The sequence below is a fragment of the Lygodium microphyllum genome, chromosome 16 (genome assembly GCF_053477565.2).
Source record: "Lygodium microphyllum isolate KBCC chromosome 16, Lygodium_microphyllum_v1.1.10, whole genome shotgun sequence".
Taxonomy (NCBI): Eukaryota; Viridiplantae; Streptophyta; class Polypodiopsida; order Schizaeales; family Lygodiaceae; genus Lygodium; species Lygodium microphyllum.
The window spans coordinates 120069984-120096238 of NC_141150.1; the positions used below are offsets into that span (position 1 = coordinate 120069984).

The 26255-nt window shown below is 45.5% G+C and overlaps 1 protein-coding gene across 2 annotated transcripts in view; it reads left to right on the forward strand.

The window, feature by feature from the left end:
* Positions 1 to 498: 498 nt before the first annotated feature.
* LOC148023308 (ETO1-like protein 1) overlaps positions 499 to 26255 on the forward strand; it is a 52623-nt gene continuing 26866 nt past the window's right edge. Inside the window, exons 1-4 of one of the 2 annotated variants that reach the window (XM_087696347.1) lie at positions 499 to 1078; positions 1539 to 3242; positions 3325 to 3616; positions 3770 to 4079. In XM_087696347.1, coding sequence (XP_087552473.1) covers positions 933 to 1078; positions 1539 to 3242; positions 3325 to 3616; positions 3770 to 4079 — 2452 coding nt within the window. In that variant the 5' untranslated portion in view covers positions 499 to 932. The remainder of the gene's footprint in view (positions 1079 to 1538; positions 3243 to 3324; positions 3617 to 3769; positions 4080 to 26255) is intronic. The other variant, XM_087696348.1, reaches the window with a different exon arrangement.

The following is a 26255-nucleotide window of genomic DNA, read 5'->3' on the forward strand; positions in this document are numbered from 1 at the left end:
AGAGAGAGAGAGAGTCATGGCCACCAATTTGCTCTCCTTTGCCAATAACAATTAACATAGATTAGTATGCCAGTAATATGTGTTAGTTTGATGAATTGTGTCCCCTTATCCTCATCAATAACATGAACTTATGTTATCTAGCATCAATGGTTGTATTCAATTAGGTATTCAAATATTAATTATTATGTCAATAATGATCAACATCCATAGCATCCTTTCATTCACATGTGATTAGGGGATAATTTAGGAAAGTGTCCAGTGTATAGATGGTGGCCGGTGTGTAAATGATTGAGGACGGAAGATGAATAGACACTTATTGATCGAGAAAAATATCCGCACCCAATGTATAAGCAGGTGGCGACCGCCCAAGTCAATTTCTTATGCCCACCAACTGGGCACAAATTGGGCAGGCAATGGCGGTGTGTAACCAACCTAATTGGGCGTCCATGTGGCCACCCTGCCTCTTCTTTTGCCTCTGTTTCTGCTGATATCATTTGGCCTTCCTGCTGCCGGTCTCCTCCTTAGGACCGTTACAGCAGAGAGAGGGAGAGAGTCACGGCCACCAATGTACTCTCCTTTGTCGACACTGGAACTTCACCTGCTATATACACATCTTGTTTTATATCGTAATCCTTTTGCAAGAATACATTACTCTCGCTCCCCATCGCATAGCCCTGCTCTCTCTCTCTCTCTCTCTCTCTCTGTGTCCAATCCTGGTCCTCACAGACAAAATACCCACATAAACACGCATGTCAGACACACACGCACGCGCGTGCGCACGCACATTCTCTCTCTCTCTCTCTCTCAAAGTACCTTGGTATGGGCATTGCGACCACATCGTAGCTCTTAACTCCTGAGCTCGTGGACAGTCATGGTTGCCGTTCTAACACACCAATTTAGCTGGAATTTGAACAATTCACGCACATGCTGAGATGAGAAGCCTCTGGATGACAGACTCATGTAGAGGCAGCCAAGTGCATGCAGTCTCCCCGATAGAAAAAGTGCCTCAATCCTGGCTACAAGTGGAGAGAGGCAAATGCAGGAAGCATGGCCTTGAAGAGAAGGACTCTGCACGCAGGTTTTTATTTTTTGTATCACATAACTGATTTTGGTGTTCTTGTTTATATCTTCTATTGCAATCATTTACTGTGCCTGACAGTGGAAGGGATCATGTAGCCAAATTCTTGCATGCGCTAGCACAACTGTGCATACAGTTTCTGATGTGAAGCACTCACCAAGAGTGTGTTCCGAGGGCAAGTCCACTTACATTGGGAACAATCTTGAATGCTTGGGTGAAATTAGGGAGTGCCATTATCGAGCCTGTCATGACACATTCCTTGAGTTTGTCAAAACTCAGTTCGTGCTCTGATAACCACCTGACACATGCATTCCCATAAGTTTTCTGGCTTAGATTGTGCCAACACACACGTTTCAATAAGATGTCTAGTTTAGAGCATTCCGACACATGCATTTCAATGAGATGTCTAACTCACAGCAGTGTTTCTCACTCTCACAACTTTTTCCTGCTGTTTGAACAGCTCTTTGGCTTCCAAGCTCGCTGACCCTCCAATTGAACCTCATTTCAAACCAGTGGATTATGTGGAAACGCTTGCTGGGATACACGAAGAGCTTGATACAGCTCTGGAGCAGGACAAATCCAGCTTGCATTTGCTTCAGGCCTTTGTCTTTAAAGGTTTGGGTGAAGAGAAATTGGTCCGTCGGAGTATTGGAGCTGCTATGGACCTTGCCACCACACGACAGGCGAAGGTGGTCTATAAAGCTTGGTTGCATTGGGAGAGAAGGGGGGAAGAGGTAACCGAGTTATCTTCTTCATCAGGTTTATTTGCAGGAGGGTACGCAGAAGGAGATGATGGGAACAACTCTGAATATAGCAGGGATGACAGTGATGCTGAAGTTTGCTCCTCTGTTGGCACTTTAGATGAAATAATTACCTTCTCGATAGGCAGTGAAGAAGTTCTTTGTGGCCGACAAAGGATCGCCTCTCTTTCAGTTCCCTTTGATACCATGCTCAATGGGTGCTTCACAGAGTCGAGAATGAAACGAATAGATTTTTCTTGTAATAATGTATCTGCAGAAGCCATGCGAGCTGTGGATGAGTTTAGTAGGACAGGATCCTTGCCCCCTTTGAAGCCTGATGGACTTCTTGAAGTACTTGCTTTTGCAAACAGGTTCTGTTGTGAGAATGTCAAGGATGCTTGTGATGGTATATTGGCAACATTTGTTCAAAGCATGCAGGATGCTGTCACATTTCTGGAGTATGGCCTGGAAGAGGGTGCCAAAGAACTCATGGCCTCATGCTTAGATGTTCTACTCTGGGGGCTTCCAAGCATCTTGCATGATCCTCACATAGCAGGTCTTCTAAGTAGGGCTGATACCAGGATGTTTATGGCAAAATTCAATGCTGCATATGCTCTTTACAGTCTGCTGAGCCAAGTTGCAATGGAGGAGGACATGAGATCAGATCTTTGTCTGCTTTTGCTTCAGGACATGAAGGAAAGTGCTGCACCTGGGAGACAGAAAGCCTTAGCATTTCACCAACTTGGCTGTGTGATGCTTGAAAGGAAACAGTATAGTGATGCACATAATCTTTTTGAAGAAGCTCTCATGGAGGGTCATGTGTATTCTGTTACTGGTCTGGCCCGGGCTAAGTATAAGCTTGGGAATAGGAATGGAGCTCTTTTTACATTGAAGTCAGTCATGCGCGCTCAAAAACCAACTGGATGGCTCTATGCTGAAAAGGCTCTCTATGGAGATGATGAAGAAAAGATTGTGTACTTAAATGTTGCAACTGAACTGGATCCAACTTTAACATACCCTTACAAGTACAGGGCAGCAAGGCTTATGGATGAATCAAAAGTTGATGCTGCAGTTCTAGAGATAAATCAAGTTCTTGGTTTTAAGGTGTACATTGATTGCCTTGAGCTGCGAGTCTATCTCTGTCTAGCTGGCCAGGATTATGCTGGAGCCATAAGGGATGTCCGTGCCTTACTCACTCTTAACCCAAAGTATACTCTCTATTCAGGGCGAGTACGTGCTTTGCAATTGCTTGAACTATTGTCTCCCCATGTTGATCAATGGAACATGGCAGACTGCTGGATGCAGCTTTACGATCGGTGGTCTTCGGTGGATGACATTGGTTCATTAGCTGTTGTCCATCAAATGCTAGAGTCAGATCCTGGAAAGGCTTTACTGTTTTTCAGACAGTCTTTGCTTCTTCTACGGTGTGTTTTAAGTTCAGAAAGTTTTGCAACAGTTGATGTCATTAGTTTTTTGGACTGGATATCTTATTCTTGTGTACAACAGGTTAAACTGTTCCAAAGCAGCTATGCGAAGTCTTCAGCTTGCTCGTGATAATGCACTCAGTGACCATGAGCGTCTTGTGTATGAAGGATGGATTTTTTATGACACAGGGCATCGAAAGGAAGCCGTTGCAAAAGCACAGGAGTCAATCAGTATACAACGCTCATTTGAAGCCTTTTTCTTGAAGGCATATGCATTAGCTGATACAAGCAGGGATCTTGAATCTACTGCAGAAGTGGTGGAAATTCTCAAAGAAGCTCTGAAATGCCCATCAGATGGGCTTCGCAAGGGCCAGGTCAGTATCCTTTGGAAGTGTACTAACTGGGTAGGGTTTATGATAAGTGTTCGGTGTTCATTTCTGCAATTTGAACTCCTGTAGATAGTGGGAGTCTCCCTGCTTATATGAAACGGCAATGCATGTATATCATGTAGGAGTTTTTTTTTGTAGGCTTTGAACAACTTGGGAAGTGTCTATGTTGACTGTGGAAAACTGGATTTAGCTGCTGATTGCTATATTAGCGCTTTGGAAATACGGCACACAAGAGCACACCAAGGCCTTGCTCGAGTATTCTTCTTGAAAAATGATAGAGCTTCTGCTTATGAGGAAATGACAAAACTAATTGAGAAGGCTAAAAATAATGCCTCTGCTTATGAGAAACGATCTGAATACTGTGAACGTGACAAGAGCATGGCAGATTTGGCCATGGTCACCCAGTTGGACCCTCTTCGTACATATCCTTACAGGTACAGGGCTGCAGGTAAATACATGAATTGCCAACATTAAGTTTAAAGAGGGGTCTTGTAGGTTGCAGCTTAGTCAGGAATCTATTATCTAAGGTCATCATATGTTTGATTAGACACCTACTGCCCCTTCCACTCTTGCAAAATCAGCATGGATTGATGATCGAGTATATTCCTATCTTCTTGAAAAAGAGGAAGGGGGAATTGTGATTGACTGCCTGCTTAAATGACAAAAAGTGGTCAGTAAATGTTCTGGTACAAGATGATTTTTCAAGGGTGGTCTCTAGACTTATAGGAGTAGCAATGGAGTGCAGTCCAAGTTAAAAAATGAATAGAAGTAAGCAAAGCACTACTATGTCTTTAAGAATGAAATGTGAAATTTGTGCAGTCATATGTTGTGAGGTTTGTGTAGGGTAATGACACCAGTCTTCAGTAGTTAAAGACAAAAGACAATTAATACCATAGTTCAAGTTGAATACTCGAAACAGGATTAGATAGCACAACACCAGTGCTAGATCGCCCTTACACAATTGCATAATTTACCTAAAGACCTTTGTACCCCATGTGGTACCTGCTTATCTTTATTTCAATAACATCAAGTGCATGAGATGACATTGGAAGTCTTCAACATTGGCAGCATGTTCCTGCATCCTGCATGAGCAATCCTTGATGCCCACAGAAGAGCTCCAAATCACGTACACAAATGTGTGAAACTAGCACCCTTTGTCAACACAGCTAGCACTGTAGTCCGAGATCTCTAGACATGCAGCTTACAGCGGCGAGAGAGTAGCCAAAAGTTCCAAAACCTTCCACGTTCCTTGTAGCACCACCATGATGGAAAAAACAATCCATGATTGTCATTCCAGTCTCCACGTGGAAAACTGGCTTGAGCACCTTATTTTTCAGCTGGGTGGCAATTTTCAGCTATTGGGCAGCCTGTCTAATTTGCGTTTCTCCTGCTGAACCTTGCATTTTGAAAGCTGATCAGCCCAACCATTGTTTTCACTTGACTGGTCACATTTTCTCAGTTTTGTAGTTGTTTTCACTTTGACTGCCTGTGTTTCATCCTTCTGTGGTTGCTTAAATCTTGATTTACACAGTTGAGGGAAGGCTCACATGAAGGCCTTGACTATCTAACTTGGAGTACAGTAATGAAAGCATGCTTTGTGCAGAAGTCTCCATGGTACATTGTTTTAGATTCTGCCTTGTGTCTCTGACAACCCTCTCCTCTTCTGATGAAGTCACAATACATAGGAAATAATGATGACAAATCATACTCAGCATTTCTTCAATGTATGTCAAAGGATGTTCTACCGATGGTTACCTAGTGTGGGACATCTCTTGAGGTGTGGGAGAAGCTCCAACTTATGTAGAAGGCTCCATCGACCATGAGGGCTATTACCATTCATGGCCAGTTGTGGCTAGTTGCAGAATATTCAACTTGAGGTGAGTGATATGATTTAGCCATTCATTCTTTGAGTGACACAGATCTAGGAATCAGCTTCTCAACATGCAATTTGCTCTACCCGAAGTTCATTTGGTAGGGTGTATTCTCTACAAAGTGCCATTGGAGTTTCGTGCTGCAGCAGATGTCTTATGAGCTCAAAATCTAATAATCCCATTGGTTTCCAACCCAACATCAATTCTACTTGAGCATGGATTTGCTTTTTACGATTATAGGGGAGATTGCCATCTCGTTTTGGTGGCCCTCATTTGAGTGTCTTGGTTGCTTTAGAGAGGGGTGACACATAGAAGAAGGGTCAAATGCTACTTTCGAGGTAAGAAGGGGTATCTTTGCAAGGACTGCAAGAAGCGAGTGACAATGTGGAAAGAAAAGGTGAAGAAGGAGAAGAGCAAGGATTCCTCTGATTGTTCACCATCCTTAGATTGTGACATAGATTTGGGCCATGTTTCGAAGGTTGTAATGGCTTGGGATTGTTCTTCTAGTCCTGGTGGTGCTATCATCCCTGACAACTCTCTAGTGCTAGAAGGTGGGGGGTGGTGGTGGGGTATGTTAGTCTCGTTGACACGCAAGGTTGTTGGACCCTGAGCGTGATTTTCTACATGCACCGATGAAGTTTGTGAGATACAAATCTTGGAGTTGGTTTGCCTTTTAGTTTCTTGATGGAAGGTGTGATAGAGGGCGATTTGTGCACCTAGTCAGGTTCTACATGAGGGGACATTTTGGCGGTTTAAGGCCGAGAAATCCATGGTCATGATGGAGCTGGTTTATGGTAGGCATCAAGATTCAACTATATCTACTTCTTGTTGGTTGGAGATTAGTATGATTGACATCAACATCAATGTCTTTCTGAGGCACCTTGGTGGTGGCTTGATCACCCACTACATGGGTATCCATGGTTCTATCTGGTTGTCATTATTGTATGTAATATGGTGGGCCATTCATCATTGTATATTTCATTATACTTGTTACCCATGATTCGAGAGAGGGTGTTTGAAACTAGCCTTCCTTCTTGGAAAGGGTGGTAATTCCCTGATTAAGCACTTAATTAGAACAATCAGCAAATAAACATAATTTGAAATGTACAAATTACTTTAATAATCTGTGACATTGGACACCCTATTGGTCCCAAAACTGGCAACCCTTTCGGTATTTCTTTAACTTGATTGCTAATGGAATGAGTACAAGTTGAGATTTATAGTCTCCTTTGTTGCTCCAAAAGCCCCTTTGTTGTAGCAACAATCAGCAAAATCAATTAGGGTCAATTGCCCCTTGATTTTTTACCAAGGACTTGTATAAATGGAAGCACCAACTGGCCAAATGCTGCCCCAATTTACAATGAATGGGCTGGCATCTGAATTCCATGACAATTACACAAATTTCAGGTGTTGAATTCAGTGTATGATGATGCTAATTTTTGCAGAAATTTAGGGTTTACAATAGAGATCTCTTTGCTCTCCACCAAATTTGATTGAAATCTGATCCAAAAGGCTGAGAAATACTGAGATTGACTAAGCACAAGCTGGAGAAGGTGAGAGAATGCCAGAAGAGAGAGAAATTTAGGAATTCTTCGCGAGAAAGGCCTGAAATTTGATTGCTGCCTGTACCAGATAGCATTTAATGTTGTTGCCAGTTGCGAAGAGGCCTCAAAATTGTTGTCGCTTGTTGTAGATTAGTCTTCTCCTGCCCTTGGCTGCCTCACAAGGTCCTCCAATGGCTGTAGATCAGACCAACAACATCTCCTCCCTCTCTCTTGCAGGTTGAATAACTGAATGTCTCTCTCTAGCCTCTAAAGACGTTTTTCAGTCTTGCATGGGCATTTTTGCCAAGTGGTAGCATTCTAAATCCATTTTCTAGTATTTTTCAGCTATTTAATTAACTTTCAAAATTAAATAATTCTGAAAATTAAATTCAGCCCTTCTGACCTTGCCCCAAAATTAAATGCACCCATCCATAATTAAATTGGCTAGGCCATTTGCAACCTGAAGTGGTCCCCAACCTCTGTTGACCCTTAGACTGGCATTAGCTAATCAATGCTGGTCCCTAGTGTTATCACTGACACTTATTGGTCAAATAACTGTCCCAGGGTCAAAACCCCCAAAGTTGAGTTTGCATAACTTATCACAACTTATTCCTTTGACGTCCACTGCATCCTTAGGGTCCTTGGCTTGTTACCATGAAATAACTGCCATATGCATCACATGTGATAAACAACCTTGCACATTTGATTAATAACTTAATCAAATGTTATCAGCAAGATTAAAGCATCTCAAAATTTCACGTCCCCGTGACAGTGTTAGTGTAGTATATATCATGGGATATATGGGCAAGTTATTTGGGTGCATTTCATTTTGAGTGGGTAGCATATTTTGGCTTGCTGGTCAACATTTGTGGTGGCATTTATGGCTGGCTGACTTGATCATTGCTTCCTTTATTTATGCCTATTTATATATCAACTCTCCTCTTTGTCATTATTGTTTGATAACCACCCACCCCTCTCATTGAAGAGAGGGAGTTTGGGAGTGTGATTATACACACTCTTGTGCTTTGGTATATGGATTTCGTTTCTTGAGTTTATTATTTTTGAATTCATATATTCATGTTCTTTTGTTCAATTCTCTATATATACAATAGCTTTGTTTCTTTGCTTCTGTTGCTCCACGTTTTTCTGACAAAATATGCTAAGCTACTCTATTTCATATGCTGCTTCACATTGATTAGTTAAATAGTTTCTAAAAGTCACTAGATAAGAATGGTCACCTTCTTTGTTCACTGTGCATTGATTGAATAGTGTCTAAACTTCACCGTGATCCTCATTAGACACCTCTTTAAAGAAATGCTTGGGCATAGATTAAAAAATGTAGACAATGCAAACAAACATAGTATGAAGCTCAAGATGTAGAATGCTAAGGTGAATGAATAAATAATGAGGATGGTGAATATGATACAATAGGGGCCTCAAACTTCCGTGTCTCGAGGACTAGGGATAAGTTTTTCAGTTGAGAGTGGTATCAGAAATGTTGAGAACAACTTTGAGAGCATGTTGTAGTCATGATAATCCATGCATCCCGAAACATCAATAGTTGTAATACACCTAGGCACTCCCCCACATACACGTGCTATGCCAGGTAGATGATGTGATAGGTGGAGGCAAATGTCATGATTATGGTTGTGTGTGCGAGAAGGATGACGAGCATGCATGAGAAGGATTGTGTGAGAGGTGAGACGTGTGTGAGCAAGATTTGAGTTGGTCGATGTTTATTGTAGGCCATGGGTAGCAAAGATCGTGCAGGTTGATCTTATGAAAAGGTGTCAAATTGTTGGTGACGTACCATATTAAATTAATTAAACCTTTTAAAATTAAAGGTGATGAGACTTTTTTAATGGTTGCTTGAAAGTAATGAAAACAACTACGAATAAAAGTTGGGCTGAATGGCATTGGTTGCACCATCTTTCATGTAGCATAAAATGGATAGAGGACGACTTGAGGAGATCATTGTGGCAATTGTCCTTTTGTTTGTGTGAAGTTGTGAGTAGTGAGTCTACCCGTGTGCTGGAGTGCATGTGAGAGTGACTTGAGTTGGAGTGTTAGGGCTTGATCGAGTTGAAGGCCATTCAAGGCAGATTTGTTGGGTGTAAAATCTCTTCGTCTCTGTGTAAATAGTCTTACGGGTATGAACACACCCTTAATGTACCCTAATATATAAATACATTCTTTTATTCTTTGTGTACCATCACAAGTGGTACACCTATCTCTGCGTTCACTCTCCCTAACTCTTAGCTCTGCTCCTCAGCACGCCTTGACCTTGCAGTCCATTGCACACTCTCCCCTTCAAATTGGTATGAGAGCGCGACGGTCCAAGCTCGCAGATGAGACAGGTGCAAGCAATAGCTAGCACTCACAGTCGATTGGTGTAGGTGATAACTACAGCTACAGGAGAGAGGAAGTAGTCATAGGCGAGGGGAAACAATTGCAGGCGACAGGAGACAGCTTCACGATAAGGTGTTAGATGGGAGATGTGACTAGTCAACTGATTGACGATCAGCGACGGGCGATTGCCAACGACCAGCTACGGGCAACGACCAGCGGCAAGCGACATCTGCAGGGAGTCGAGGTGTGACCTACGTGATGAGCCGGCAAATGGGCGTGATAGGCATGACGGAGCTGTGACCAGCGCGGACATCCTTTTTTGGGCCACAAATTCGTTTTTTTTCTTTAAAATTCTCTTGGAATTTCCCCTTGGCTTGACAGGGGTTTGCATGCACAAGCAGAGAGTTCAGATTTGTGCATATTTATGCCCAAAAATTTGGGGCTTTTCGAGATTGAGTGTTGTTCATGCAAAATTGAGGCATCTGCATCAGAAATTGCAGACATTGTGCACGTTTGAATCAGGGATTTCGCCAAATTTACTGAAATTTTGCTCATTTGAGTGAAATTTCTCAACATTGGACCCATAAAATTTGGGGCTTTTGCTGTATTGGTGAAATTTTGTTCAGCTGAGTCAGATTGGCTGACATTGGTGCACAATTAGACTTGAGAAATTTGGGGCTTTTGCAAAATTTTGTGAAATTTTACTAATTTTTCCTGTTTTATGCTTTCGAGAACATGTATTAATGCAATCAGGGCAGATCGGTCAGTGAAAGGCTTTTGCTGAAATCTGTGGATTCTGGCAAAGTTAATGTGTGAAATGCACTTTGGGAATATTACTGAAGAAATCTTGTGGTTATAAGTAGAGTGATTTGAGCATTTTTATCTCCCGCTTGTGCGATTTTGGAGAAATTGCAGAGATTTCTTGGTGTTTTGGGTATCAGAAGATGATACGATCACATATGTATGTAGTACACATGTTGGACAGCTCCCATTGAGTTGATGTATTGCTGATTATTCATGTTGCAGCAGTCTTAGTGATCATTTGCAGATTTGGGATTGTTGCAGATGTATTTTTGGTGATATTGCTGAAGTGGGAGTTACCTAGTAGTGATGTATGCATTTAATGTATTCTGTAATTGCAGTCATACTGCTGAAAGTCATTCGTTCTACTGCTGTACTTGTACTTGGACTGAATCTTGCTATTATTTGCTGAAAAATTGGGCTGAAATCAGCTGAAAATTCAGCTAATTTTTGCTGTTATAAATTGCAGCATTGAATTTCTGGTTTATTGTTGAAAAATGGCTGCAAATGCTTCTAGCAGTAGTGACACTAAATCCCTCTCTAAAATCAAGAGGTTTGATGGTACTGGCATTGACTTGTGGAAGGATAGGATGCAAGGCATTTTGTTTCTCAAGGACTGTGAAGATGCTCTCTTGGAGACTAAGCCTGCATCAATGACAAATGTGGATTGGGCTAGACTTAATAAGAAGGCCATTGCATACATTAAGATGGCAATGTTTGATGATGTACTTACAGACATCAAGTGTCTTGATACAAGTTATGCTATATGGAAAAAGCTTAAGGATACTTATGAAAATACAACTCTTGTGAATCAAATGCATCTTATGCATAAACTTGTGAACATGGAGTTGGATGAGTCTAAGCTAGCATCTGAGCATTTGAGTGCTTTCACAGGGGTTTTGAGTCAGTTGTTGCAGGACTCTGGTTTGGCATCTTTTGATGATAAATTGAAAGCTATTTTCTTATTGATGACTTTGCCTAACAGTTGGGAATCTTTGGTTGTGTCAGTTAGCAACAATCCTTCTTTGACTTTTGATAGTGTAAGAGGTTCGATGCTTAATGAAGAAATCAAAAGAAAGTCTAGTGGCGAAAGCAGTGGTTCAGCTTACCATGTGAGAGGCAGGTTTGAAAAGAGGGATAATGTAACCAATAAAAGTAAAAGCAGAAGCAAAAGCAAGGGCAAACAACAGGATGTCAAATGCTATCAGTATGGGCATAAAGGGCATAAAAAGCCCGATTTTCGGTACTTCAAGAAATAGCAAGAAAGAAAGAAACAGTAGGGTAAGAAAAAGAAGGATGATAAGAAAGATGATGACAGCTCTTTCTCAAAAGAAGTTGCAAAGGCAAATGTTGCATCTAGTGTGGTTATTGAAGAGTTTCCTAACACTGAAGAGATACTTGTTGTAGCCTCATGTAATGATGCAGATATTATGACAGCAACAGGTGATATGCACATCACCAAAAAGGAGGTAATTGATGCCTTACTTTCAGCTCATGATGGGCTGTCACAATCATGGATAGTGGATAGTGATGCCTCTTTTCATGTTACTCCCTCTTTGGAGTCATTTTCTACTCCCTCTTTGAAGTCATTTTCTGAATACATTGCAGGTTGTCTAGGCAAGGTTTACTTGGGTAATAACTATGCATGTGAGATAGAGGGTGTTGGCACCATTCACTTGGCTCTTGAAAATGGCCAAGAGCTGATTTTGTAGGATGTCAGATTTGTATCTGGCATAAAGAAAAGTCTACTATCAGTTGGGTAGCTTGATGCTAAAGGGTATTTTACTACCTTTGGTGGTGGATCTTGGAAGTCCATAAGGGCTCTATGCTGATTGTTAAAGGCTGCAAAAGGGGGACTTTATATTACTTACATTGTAAAGCATTACTTGGCAAGTTCTTGGATGTGGGTGAAGCCCATTCAGAGATGGAGCTTTGGCACAAAAGACTTAGTCATACGAGCCAGAAAGGCCTTTAGGTTCTCTCCTCTTTAGGGAGATTTGATGTAAAAGTCTATGGTCTTGAATTTTGTAATGATTGCTTATATGGAAAACAAGTGAAGTCTCCTTATTACTCTGGTGTGGTTAAAAAGTCTCATGCTCTTGACTTAGTACACTCTGATGTGTGCACTATGCCTGTTAATTCGTATGGGGATGCACACTACTTTGTTACTTTCATTGATGATTTCAGTAGAAAGTCATGGGTGTATGTACTTAAAAGTAAAAAGGAAGTGTTGGATGCTTTTAAAAAGTTTCATGCTTTTGTTACCACACAAAAAGGCTTAAGTTGAAAGCCATAAGAACAGATAATGGGGGTGAGTACGTCTCAAATGAATAATAAGTTTTGTGGGATGCATGTCATTAAGAGGGAGTTGATAGCCCCTTATAATCCTGCATCAAATGGCGTGGCTGAAATCGCACACTTTGTGAGAGAGCCAGATGCATGCTGTCCACAGCTAATCTCCTGTAGCAATTTTGGGGAGAGGCTCTTAAAACTGCAGTTCATGTATGTAATCGCTTTTCCGATCGTGTATTGGAAAATGGCATTCCTGAAGAGGTTTGGTCTGGCAAACTTGCTTCATTTGACCATTTGCGTGTCTTTGGCTGTGATGCCTTTGTGCATGTACCTGTAGAACAGAGGACCAAACTAGACATGAAATCCATCAAGGGCATCTTCAAGGGATATGGAGATGAGGGAGAGATGGGTTATAGAGTTTGGCTTCCTCAAGGTAGGAAGATAGTACGCAGCCGAGACGTAGTATTTAATGAGACAAAGTTGTTGAAAAATGCTACACATGGTGATCTTGACAAAAAGAATGTCAAATTTCAGCACGAACAGCCAGCCATTCAGCAACCATTTATGTCCCTTTTGATACTGAAAATGAGCAGCAACCTATTGTGCTATAGCGAGAAGATCATGGACAGCAAATAGATGCACAGGATGAAATAGGACAACAAGAAGAACATGCTGAAAACAGATTACAGCAGCGAGAAAATGCTGAAAATCAGCCACCTGGTGATGGTGTGCACATTTCTCAGGATGTAGGCGCACTGCTTGATGATACAGATCATTGGGTAAGACGGTCTATATGTGTTAGAAGGCAGGCAGAGAGATTTCAGCCATCTTTGGATTGCATTTTGTGTGACCGATGAGGGTGAGCCTCTGACATTTAAAGAGGCACAGTCATGTGAAAACAAGAGAAAATGGGAGCTTACTATGTAGGAAGAGATGAAGTTTCTATATTCAAATAACACATGGGAGCTTGTACCTTTGCCCAAGGATAGGAAAGCTATTCCTAATAAATGGGTTTACAAAGTGAAATGTATTGATGGGAAGCCCAAGTACAAGGCACGGCTGGTTGCTAAGGGCTATACACAGAAGGAAGGCATAGACTTCCAAGAGGTCTTTTCACCAGTGGTGAAGATGACTACGCTCCGTGTTTTGTTTGCTCTCATTGCATCCTTGGATTTAGAGTTGGATCAGATGGATGTGAAGACTGCTTTTCTTCATGGTGACTTGGATGAAGAGTTGTACATGAAGCAGCCAGAAGGATTTGTTATTCCAGGAAAAGAGCATTTGGTTTGTAAGCTAAAACACAGCTTATATGGACTGAAACAAGCCCCTAGACAATGGTACAAAAAATTTGATATCTTTATGCTCAACCATGGATTTAAATGCAGTCATGCAGATCACTGCTTATACACTAAAAAGGCTTATGATGGCAACCTTATCGTGCTGGTTTTATATGTGGATGACATCCTGATTGTAGGACAGCATAAGAGTACTTTGAATGCTCTTAAAAGGTAGCTAAGTTCAGCATTCTCCACGAAAGATTTGGGGGCAGCTGAACACATTTAGGGCATGTGCATTAAAAGAGACAGAGGGTAGCATTTGTTGTTTCTCTCACAGGACAAGTATATCAGCAAAGTACTTGACAGGTTTAATCTGGCTGATGCTAAGCCTCTTGGTGTGCCTTTACCGCCACATACAAAGCTGATTGCCCCAAGGATGATGCAGCTGGTAGTGCCATGAAGGGTATACCTTATGCATCAGCTTGTGGATCTTTGATGTATGCCATGGTTGCAACTCGCCTTGACATTGCCCATGCAGCGGGAGGAGTTAGTAGATTCATGTCTAACCCTGGCAAGCCACATTGGGAAGCAGTGAAATGTATCTTCCAATACTTGAAAGGTACACAAGAAAAGTGTATATGCTATGGAAAGGATACACTAGAGTTGCAGGGATTTTGTGATTCAGACATGGCAGGAGATCTTGACACTAGGAAATCTACGAGTGGGTATGTTTTTACTTTGGCTGGTGGGGCTATCTCTTGGTGTTCAAGATTGTAGAAAATTGTAGCATTGGGTACTGCAGAGGCTGAATATATTTCAGCCATAGAAGCGTCTAAGCAAATTATTTGGCTTGGCCGTCTAGTCAAGGATTTTGGTCTTTCTTCACGTACTCTAGTGCTTGGTTGTGATAGCCAGAGTGCACTATGTCTGGCTAAGAATGCCATGTTCCATGCACGTACCAAACACATAGATGTTCGGTATCACTTTATTCGACAGGTCTTGGATGATGGTCTTGTCACACTGACTAAGGTCAAAACTCAAGAGAACCCTGCAGATGTTCTCACTAAGTGTCTTGCAAAGGCTCAGCATGAGCATTGCATTCGTTTAGTGGGGGTTGGTTGGCTTAAAGGTACCACTTCGGGCCTTTAAGTGGGAGGTTGTTGGATGTAAAGTCCCTTCGTCTCCATGTAAATAGTCTTATGGGTCTGAACACACCCTTAATGTACCCTAATATATAAATACATTCTTTTATTCTTTGTGTACCATCACAAACGGTACACCTATCTCTGCGTTCACTCTCCCTAACTCTCAGCTCTGCTCCTCATCACACCTTGACCTTGCACTCCATTGCGTACTCTCCCCTTCAAGATCAAGATGGAGTGAAGAGCTATTCTAGTTAGGTGAGTATGTGGAATTGAAATACTAGACAAAGCTTGGGCTTGGAGACCTAATAATTGTACAAATCTCTATTTTATTGCTGTCATAAAGATTTGAGGGGCTCTTTTGCCTTTCTTGGATTCTCTTTTCTTTTGTTGAGTTGAATCAGGACTATGAGCCTTACAATTGGTATTAGAGCCAACTCTTGAGGATGGGTAAGGAGTGATTGGATAAAAAAGGTCAAATTTTTTTTGCTTCTCTACAATAGACTATAGGGGATTTTTTCCTAACCACGGATGTGTTGTATAAAAATGTATTGTATATAGATCTCACCATGCAACACCCACACTGTGCTTTGTTCATACTTTCATCCCGCACCTAGGCCAAGCTACAAGCCATGACAGCCATGATTATGTGTGCCATTATCCACAAATTAAGGAAGCGGTGAGGGCATGTTGGCATCTGGAGTAGAACTTTTATGCCATTTGCATAGTCACAGTATCACTAACATATCAAAAGAGAGCTCCCAACTGACTCGCTGTTTCCCACGCCCCCGCCATCACAACCGTCGAACCTCCCTCCCCCGCTGACTGGCACCCCCCCCCGTTAGTGGTAGAGTCATCCCTTGGACAGGTTGTGTTAGGGTTTCTGCACAGTTAGGGTTTGGTACAGCAGTACGGCAGAGGGCAAAAGCCACGTCAGCAGCAGACAGAGTACAGTGCCACCCCAGCAGACTGCGCAGGTGTCACGTGGCAGCTTGCAGTACAGTCGGACAGTTATTTGGCATTATTTTATTGCAGTCGGTTGCATTTAATGCAGCCGACCTGGTTATTTTTATGCCTTTTATTTTTGCTTTATATAACAGTCCTCCAGCACATTGTTGACACATTATTCAGTGATTTCAGATTCTGATCTTGAGATCTATTGGCTGAGATAGACTGTGCTCGGGCTGATGGAGATCGAGGTCATCAAGTCGGATACATATGCAGATATTTTCTTTGCCCCCTTGTGTATTTCTGCACTCTTATATAGCATACTACACTGCAGATTTTCTGTGTTTACACTATCTCCTTTTCTCTCTCTCTCTTCTCTCTGTATTCACTCTCTCTCAGTCTTTGTCCTACACTTCCGCATCGCTGCACTATGGTATCAGAGCGGTGAAGATGGACTGATTGAGGGCTGAACCTATCTGAAGAGGAGATTTCAGCGCGACACAATACTGCGTTTCTAGGATTCGAGGGTGAGCGGGAGGGCTGCGCATCGGATCAAGGCTGAAGCGAGCGTGGGCGTGCGGAAAAGGAGTCTAATCGGTGAATTTGCTGCAAGTTATTGCTGTTCGAAGGGGAGGAAGGCTATGTTTGAGGCCTTCCATTGCAGATTTTATCTTTTCATCGCCTCTGGCGGGTGAAGAAGGTTTGGGCAGTGGAAGAACCAGCCCTAGAAGGTTGCATTTTCACAGTCAGAGGGGGCTGATTTTCCGTTTGTGCAGGTATTGCAGGTTGACATGTCTACAGAGATTGGTTTGGAGTTCCAGGCGATCATGGACAGGAAGGTGCCTGTCCTACCAGCTCTTCCATCGGATCAAAAGCTTGATGGTGACAATTACCGCATCTAGCGGGTGATGATATTGGCCATTTTGGAGTCTTATGATTTGGCGGAACTGGTGATGGAGGAGATTAACAGGCCCTCGGTGAGGGATGAGTCCAAACTCTCTTCCAATGCTCGTGCGGAGTTGACCAAGGCCTGGTTTCATTGGGACAAACTGAATGCTAGGATTCGATCTTTTCTGTTTTTGTCTTGCACTACAGTCGTGATAGTTCACATCGAGCACTTGACGGTGGCTCAAGAGATATGGCTAGAGCTCGATCAGATGTACAACTGGATGACCTTGATGAAGAGGGTTTCTTTGGAGGTGCAGATGTGGACCTTGTCTGTGAATAAGCCTTCTTCGCTTCGGGAATACATCAACAAGCTTTGGCAGCTTCAGATGCAGGTTCAAAATGTGGGGAAGCCTATTTCCTGTGAAGACATGGGAATCACTTTACTATCCCAGTTGCCGCTAGGATTCGGTACCTTTTATTCCACTCTTATTGCATCACGGCAAGAGTCGACTCTTCGGTGGGAAGAGTTGGTTCCTATGGTCTTGGATAAGGAAGAACAATTGAAGGGACAGAATGCTTGCAAATCGGAGGCATTGGTTGGTCAAGTCTCTCAGAAGAAGGGGAATGACCAAAAGAAGAAGGAGGACACTAAATCCAAGAAGGATAAGGAGAAGAAATCAACTTGCCATATTTGTGGAAAGACCGGTCACTGGAAAAAGGATTGCCTTGACAAAGACAAGAAGGATACCAAGAAGAAGGACATGAAGGATTCTGGAGTGGTGGCTGCACCCTCATCAGCTGCTTTTCTACACTTGCAGTCATTGAGGACTCTACATCGAAGACTTCTGATGCTGCGATGACAACTCCCCCGGCTCGAGAGTGGATTGTGGATAGTGGTGCTTGACGGCAAATGACTTCTTCCGTTGGTGTTGCCCATTTGCGACCTTCGCGTGGGTAGATTCTCATTGGAGAGAGCTCTTCTGTGTCTATTGCTGCTGCGCGGGGTGAGATGCAGCTTATTTCGGATGGACGTGGTGGTACCCACACTTTTGAGGTGTTGCATGTGCCAGGTTTGGGGTATCATTTACTTTCAGTCCATAAGATTTGTGCTCTTGGTCTCTTGGTGGAGTTTGACAGTGATACTGTTCGAGTCCTTGATCATGGATCGAGGAAGATTCTCTCTGCAAGGTATGAGAAGAATGGCATCTACAAATTGAAGTCTTCTTCAGCTCTTACCTCTCTTCTTCTTACTTCTCAGACACAGTCGGAGTTATGGCATGCTCGGTTTGGCCACTCGAACTACGAGTACCTTCGGAAGGCGTCGTGAGGGTCGTTTGTCTGAGGATTGCCGGACATAGTGGTGAGCCATCAGCCATGTGTCTCCTGCATTTGTGGGAAACTACATCGGGATGCGATTCCCAACAAAGCTTCTAGGCGGTCTACTTTACCCATGGAGCTTGTATCTATGGATCTTTGTGGCCCGATGAGGATCAAGTCCCTGAAGGGGAGCTTGTACTTCATGTTGATCGTAGATGACTACAGCAGGATGACTTGGGCCTATTTCCTGACTTTGAAGTCGGAGGCTTTCTCTCACTTCAAGGATTGGCTTCTCTTTGAAGAGAATTTTTCTGGCCGGCGACTGAAGACCTTGCATTCATACAAGGGAGGTGAATTTATGTCTAATGAGTTTGCTCATTTTTGTGCAGATAGGGGCATTCACCAGGAGATTGCCAACACCAACACTCCCCAAGAGAATGGCATTTTGGAGCGGAAGAACTGAAGTGTGATCGAGATGGCACGCACCATGATGGAGCACCGACAGACACCTCAGTCTCTGTGGGCCGAGCCAGTGACTACCACAATTCACATCCTCAATTGATCTCCCACTTCGGCCGTTGACAGGATGACACCTTTTGAGGCTTACTTCGGGACTAAGCATGATGTCTCTTATTTCAAGATCGTTGGGTGCGACGCTTATGTACACATTCTGAAGACGCAGCGTGATAAGTTCGAGATGGCTTCCCGACGACAGGTTTTTGTTGGCTATAGCTCCCAGTCCCAATGTTATCATTTGTTTGATCCCGTCAAGCGGGATGTCTACACAAGCCGAGATGTGTGGTTCGTGGAAGTACCGGCCACATAGGGGGGGGTGAGGAGTACCCCGCCCTTGGAGATCCAAGGGAGAGTTGGGCTCCCAAGATAGTTCCTTTGTAGCTAGAGCCTCTTGATGGAGATTTTTCTTTTGATTCAGAGTCTTCTCTTCCACCGGCCACCCCTGAGGAGCTTCCGCCGGTGGATGTACTCGAGTCTTCAGCAGATGGAAAGCGACGGGGAGAGGTTCGTCCTCCTCCTAGTTGGACCTGTGACACACTCCGAGATTCAGGGATCGAGGGGGTCCTTGAGGAGTGGGAACCGCAGAATGGACCACGGAGGTCACGGAGGACCCAGGCACATACTTCGGAGCTTGTTTGCTTCAACTATTGTTTGCTGATCCGTATTATGCAAGATCGTGAGCCCATTTCAGTGAAGGAGGCTTTGCAGTCTCATCATTGGCGGAAGGCCATGGAAGCTGAGTTGGACACTATTGAGAGGAATGGCACTTGGTCTCTTGTGCCTCGTCCCTCTCACAAGAAGGTGATTGGTGTCAAGTGGGTCTTCAAGACCAAGTATCTTAGCGATGGTTCTTTGGACAAGCACAAGGCTCGCCTTGTTGCTAAAGGTTTTGCTCAACGCCTAGGCATTGATTTCCATGATACTTTTGCCCCCACTGCTCGTATGGCGACTATTCGAGCTGTTCTTGCCTTGGCTGGTCATAGGCGATGGCGTGTATATCAGTTGGATGTGAAGTCGGCCTTTCTTAATGGTGACTTGTAGGAGGAGATCTATGTTAAGCAGCCTCCTGGCTTTGGATCCTCGGATGGGAAAGTTTACAGGTTGAAGAAGGCCTTGTATGGCCTCAAGCAGGCTCCACGTGCATGGAATGAGAAGATTGACTCGTTTCTTTAGTTGAAGTTGGGATATAGGTGCTCTAAGGCCGATCCGCAACTTTATGTGCACACTTCCGAGGTTGGTCGTGTGTTGTTTGTGTTATATGTTGATGATCTGATTTTGATAGGGGATCATGCACAGAAGGTCTGAGTGACCAAGACAGCTTTACATCAGGCATTCGAGATGATGGATTTGGGGATTCTTCATTGTCGGACCATTACTACCCCTATGGATCTGAATTGGAAGGCCACTTCACACTCAGATTCTCCCGTGATGGATGCTTCATGCTACCGTCAGTTGATTGGATCCTTGATTTAGCTTCTTAACACTCGTGTTGATCTTTGTTTTGCTGTGGGTCTTTTGGTAGGGTTCATGACTGAACCCAAACAGGTGCATTGGCAGGCTGCCCTGAGGATTCTTCGGTATTTGAGGGGGACCTCTGACTTAGGGATTTCTTATCCCACAGGTTCAGATGCTTCAGATCTGGTTCTTGCAGGTTGGAGTGACTCGGATTGGGCTGGCGATGTGGACCACCGAGGATCTACTACAGGCTACTGTTTTACCTTGGGTACAGGTGTTATCTCTTGGAGTAGCAAGAAGCAGCCCATAGTAGCCCTTTCTTCTTCTGAGGTGGAGTATCGGGCTGCATCTTCTACCACATGTGAGGTTGTGTGGCTTTGGAGATTGTTGGAGGAGCTTGGCTGCCCCAAGACTCGTCCTACTCTTCTGTGGTGCGACAATGAGAGTTGCATTGCCTTGGTACGGAATCGTGTATTCCATGCCCAGACGAAGCACATTGAGATCTACTATCAATTCATTTGGGAGAAGCTTCTAGATGGGACCATTGATGTGGAGTACTGCAAGATGGAGGATAATGTTGCAGATTTGTTTACGATGGCGCTTCCCTAGGCTCTTCTTCGGCAGCATTCCAGATCCCTTAGTCTGATGCCTCGTCCAGGATCTGAGAGGGGGTGTTAGTGGTAGAGTCATCCCCTGGACAGGCTGTGTTAGGGTTTCTACATAGTTAGGGTTTGGTACAGCAGTACGGTAGAGGGCAGAAGCCATGTCAGCAGCTGGTAGAGTACAGTGCCACATCAGCAGCCACATCAGCAGACTGCGCAGGTGCCACGTGGCAGCCTGCAGTGCAGTCGGACAGTTATTTGGCATTATTTTATTGCAGTTGGCTGCATTTATGCCTTTTATTTATGCTTTATATATCAGTCCTCGAGCACATTGCTTTATTTAATGCAGCCGACCTGGTTATTTTTATGCCTTTTATTTATGCTTTATATATCAGTCCTCCAGCACATTGTTGACACATTATTCAGTGATTTCAGATTGTGATCTTGAGATCTGTTGGCTGAGACAGACTTTGCTCGGGCTGACGGAGAGCGAGGTCATCAAGTGAGATACATATGCAGATATTTCCTTTTCCCCTTTGTGTATTTCTGCACTCTTATACAGCATACTACACCGCAGATTTTCTGCGTTTACATTGTATCCTTTTCTCTCTCTCTCTCTTCTCTTTGTGTTCACTCTCTCTCAATCTTTGTCCTATGCTTCCGCATCGCTGCACTCTGACACCCTCTCGGCACTTCACTGTCCCTCACCCTCCTCTCCACCACGCTGGACATGCACCCCTCCTCCTCACCAATATGTTGGCCCCTCCTCTTGCCCCCCCAACCCGCCGCCTGCACCTCATTTGCAGGGTGACCCTTGCCCGCCTGCATCCATCTGCGCTGCCCCCTTCCTTTCCCACCCTCGGTTTCTCTCCTTGGCTGCCCTAGGCAAACGTTCCACCCCCTCCACATTCAGCGACGACTCTTTGACCTCCTGGCACGCATTGGTCTTTACCCTGTGGATCCAGGCCCCCCAACCGTGTGGCTCCAGCCTAACGCAATCACCCGTGGTGCCCGGTGCCTCTAGTGCTGGCAAAATAGAACCCCCCCATCCTTGCTATCACACCTCCTCTCCCCCCCCCCCCCCCCCCCCCCCCCCAAAAGTGTTGCTCCCTCCACTTGTAGCAACAACACCCCCTCCTCCAGCAGTATAGCAGTGTGTTTGGTAGGTTCTCAGAAGAAACGTGCAATGGAAACCTCTGGTCAGACGCCGGTGCATTGTGCGAGTGCCCCCCAGTCAAACACCTTGCGCATAGTCCTCTCCGAGGAACAAGTCTTAGCAGTCCGGGCCACAGAGTTGGAGCTAAAAGAAACAACGATCTTTGGTCAGGTCGTAGGACACTCCTCGTCTAGGGCTCAGCTTCAGGGCTAGCTTCACTCCACACTGCGTATCGACACGGCGCAGATCATGGAGGCGATTCTCATGGGGCAAGGGATCTTCATGGTATGACTCACCTCGGCAAACGCAGCCCAAGAGTTAGTGGCAAGTTCACCCTATGTCTCCACGAAGGGGGTCATTTACATAGTCCGTTGGTACAGTGGAGGCATTCGTGCTCCACAACAGTTTCCTTGGACACCCTGTCACCCTACTCTTCCCCGAACTGGCGATAGAGTATCATCAGCTTGTGGAAGACTTTGGATGGCTCTTCGGCACGGTCCTTTCCGCCTCTTTTGCGGATGCAGTGACAGCCGCAGGAGTCCCAAAGGTACGGGTGGCATTGAAAGAGACAAAGAACATACCACAGTTTCTAGAGATTGAGGCAGGCACACACTCCTTTAGGCAATAGGTTATTGTGGACGGGGCAGCCTGGGCATTGCTTGCATTGCCATGACTTTGGGCATTTGGCAGCAGAGTGCACATGCTTTGGAGCCAAGGCAGCTTTGCCGATAGGCCCACTAGTGGATGTGGACGACTTCACATGGGTCCAGAGATGATAGAGAGGGAGACGGCAGGGGGGTTGCAGCCAGTCCCTCAGACACAGTCGTGGCAGCAGGGAGCAAGAGGGCGAGCGTTGCCCCCTCGACAGAACACCACGCGGCCCACCCCTCCTCACCCCACCTGGCAGAAACACAGGCCTACACATCCACCCTCCACAGAGGCGTCATAGGCGACCTCACCCGAGGGCCCACATCCCCCACCCCCTTACCCCTTACCCCTCCCCATGGTGCCTCCCCTCGACCCTAGTCCATAGCCCCCACCCTCTAGAGCTATTGGCCCTCCCTCACACCTGCCGTGTGCCTCTGACCATCCCCCCCCCTCCACAGGAGTTGAGGACCCCCATACACCAATATTCTCCACTCACCGGTAATCTAGCGCCTCCCCCCCCCCATACCCACCAGCTCTTCCGTCCATGCTGCCCGTCACACTTTTCTGAGACAGGCGCAATTGTTACCATAGGAGCTCTTTTGTAGTGGGCTGTGGTCTTACCTGAGAGTTGTGGAGCGCGGAGAGTTCCCACTATCCCTGGAGGTGGGAATCTTCATGGTACGCAAGTCAAGGAGCGGCAAGGTCCATTTACTAGCACCATCGGATGGGCCAAACTACGCTTTTTTCCTTCAGACGTCTCACACAGGAGATTGGATATCGACCGAGATAGAGGAGGAGGTGAAGAGCCAGGTGGTAGATCACATCTCCCAGTGGATGGAAGAAGGTGGATTGGCACTCTTCTCCCAACAATGGCCAGGTTGCATGATGGACATTAACTGGTAGGCTGGGATTGAGGTTCCATATCTGAGCATTATCTTTTGAGCCCCTCTGCACAGTGGAGGGCCGCGATGGATGTGATCGAGTGGCCCTTGGTACAAGTGGCCCATTTCTACTAGTGCATAGAGTCTCGCCTCTCAGCTTGGCTGATAGATGCCCTGGTGGTACCACCAGGCGCATCCATCACCCCCATGGCCCGAGGGCTACCATGGGGGAATGGAGCTCACCATCCAGGCCGGCAGCGAAGCGTATCCGCATGCCTCATAGCTCCTCTTCCTCATTAGCAACTTCCACACTGAACAGATGTTTGTTCGGTCAGTCACAAGTATCCCCATGAGTTTACATCTTGCATCTTGGAATGTGAATAGTCTCCACTATAGTGGAGCATGTGATTCGAGGAAGTTGATTGTTCTGCAGGAGCTGCGGCTTGCCCTTGCCGGACAGATCGACATCTTACTTATACAGGAGCATAAGCTCACTCCTACCCAGGCCCAGAGCGGGTAGGGAAGATACTCCCAGGCCATTCACATACTTACTGGGAGCATGCTATCAGTGCCTATGGCAGGAGTGGAGGCGTATGCACCTCTATTGGCCCAAGCCTCACCACCTGTGTACGAGACCACAGGACGATCGTGGCAGGGAGGGTTCTATGGATCAGATTGGATATTGGGGACTCATGCCTTGGAGTCCTCAATGTCTATGCCCCTACTGAGGTTAGGGCACGCAGCAAGTTCTGGGTGGAGATCGCAGTAGGACTCCTAGAGGTGGACTCTTGGATCGTTGGAGGAGACTTCAACAACTTGGAGGCCTTAGAGGACCAGCAGGGCAGAGGCAGAAACTATTAGGGCATCTCTAGGGAGGAGCAGGAGGCATGGGAGGTCTTCCTATTGGTAGTAGGAGCTCACGATGCTTGGAGAGACTGAGCTTTCCAGAGGAGGGAGAGTTCGTTGGACTTCTCTTGGGGATACAGGCGGCTAGGCGGAGTTCTGCTGGAGCAGCTGGACAGGTTCTATGTGGGAGAGTGGGGATGCTCTTCGGAGGCCAGGTAGGGCAGTTGGCGGGCACCACTTTGTCCGATCATTGCCCAGTTCTCTTGACACTTGACCCCCCACCATCTACCCTAGACACACGATCCTGTCGGATCCCTAACTCGATCTATAGGAGGGAGGAGGAGATGAAGAGACAGATTGAGCAAACTTGGACTAGGGAGTGGGGCAGGAGGGACCGGATCGCAGAGGAAGTTGCAGAGGTCCTAGCTGAGTTGAGCAATATCTGCTAGGAGGCAGCCTTACAGGCTAGGCAACAGAGCTGGGAGGAGGAGAGAGCATTCCGACAGGATCTAGCAGCCATGGAGAGATTACTATAGGAGGCACTAGGGGATCCCATCCTCCACGCACAGGAGGTGTGCGCACGAGCAACCATTGCCGGCCTAGAGGACAGGCGCTCGGAGTTCTCATTCGGTACCTTAACAGCCTTCTGGGCGTGGAAAGGAGATACGATGTGCAGGGAATTTTTCCAGGTGCATCAGCCCCGCACTTTAGGAGAGCAGATACGCAGTCTCTTCGAGATCGGTATGGGAGGACTTATTCTAGCCCAGACGAGGTGATGGAGATTTCCACCGACTACTACAGGCGCCTTTTCTAGCAGGAGACAGCTTTAGCTAGAGGACAACGATGTAGACAGCAGATCTGGGACCACATCTCGTCCCTCGTCACAGAGGAGATGGGACGCTCCCTCCTAGCCCCCTTCACAGAGAAGGAACTAGAGGAGGCTTTTCATACACAGGATAGGCAGAAATGCCTGGGAGAGGATGGCCTCTCTAAGGCCTTTTTCACTACCTACTGGGAGATGGTGAAGGACCCCTTACTACTGGCCTTCCAGGAGATTTTCACTTCTGGATGGATGCCGGGGAGTTTTTCGGCAGGTCTTATCAGTCTCCCCAAAGGGGAAGACCGGTTGGAGCTATCCCAGTGGAAATTGATCACCTTCTTGTCAGTGGTCTATAAGGCATTGGCAAAGATGATTGGTAGGTGATTCTGCCCTATGCTTCTAGACTTCATTCATGACACAGAGAGAGGCTTTGTCCAGGATAGGAGTATCCTTGACAATGTCTTCACTTTCTTTGAGGCGACAAAGTGGGCCCAACACAGTGGTCAGGGGTTGGCTGTACTACTCTTGGATTTTGAGAAAGCCTATGTCAGGGTGGATTGGGACTTCTTAGAGGGCACTATGGTGAGGTCGGGCTTCCCCCAGATCTGAGGGGTCTCAATACTTTACAGATTCGCCACCAACAGGGTTCTCATAGGTGGCAGGCGAGAGGAGTAGTTTCAACTAGAGAGGTCTGTCCCCTGGCCCCGTACCTGTTCCTTCTCTTTGCAGAGGCGATGTCTCACTTCCTCAGGTCATGTGTGAGTGGGTTATGCAGCCTCCGACTTCCAGTGAGAGAGGGGAGCTGTTAGACTCAGAGTATGCATTTGATGATACAACACTCTATGTAGAGAACGATGAGTTGATGCTGGAGAGAGTGAGACTAGCTCTTGAGGTGTTCTGAATTGCAGCAGGAGCGAAAATCAACCGGCGAAAGTCGGTTGGTTTCCTTACAGACCGGGACTCTAGCACAGAGTGGGGCGTTCACTTGGGATTTAGATGGGTGTGCAGAGGGCAGACCGTCCGTTACCTAGGGTTCGAGGTGGGACTCGACATCACTCTTGCCTAGCAGTTTCTTCCAGTCCTTGACTCTATTCGGAGGAAGCTTACCTATTGGAGTACCGCTCGCCTTTCCCTAGCAAGCAGAGCCCCAGTGGTTAAGAAAGTCCTCCTAGCGACGGCTTGGTATATCGCCTCGTGTTGTGGTTTTGCCTCGTCTTGTGTAGTACAACTTTGCCGCCTAGTGCAAAACTTTCTCTGGGCTGGGTTAAACG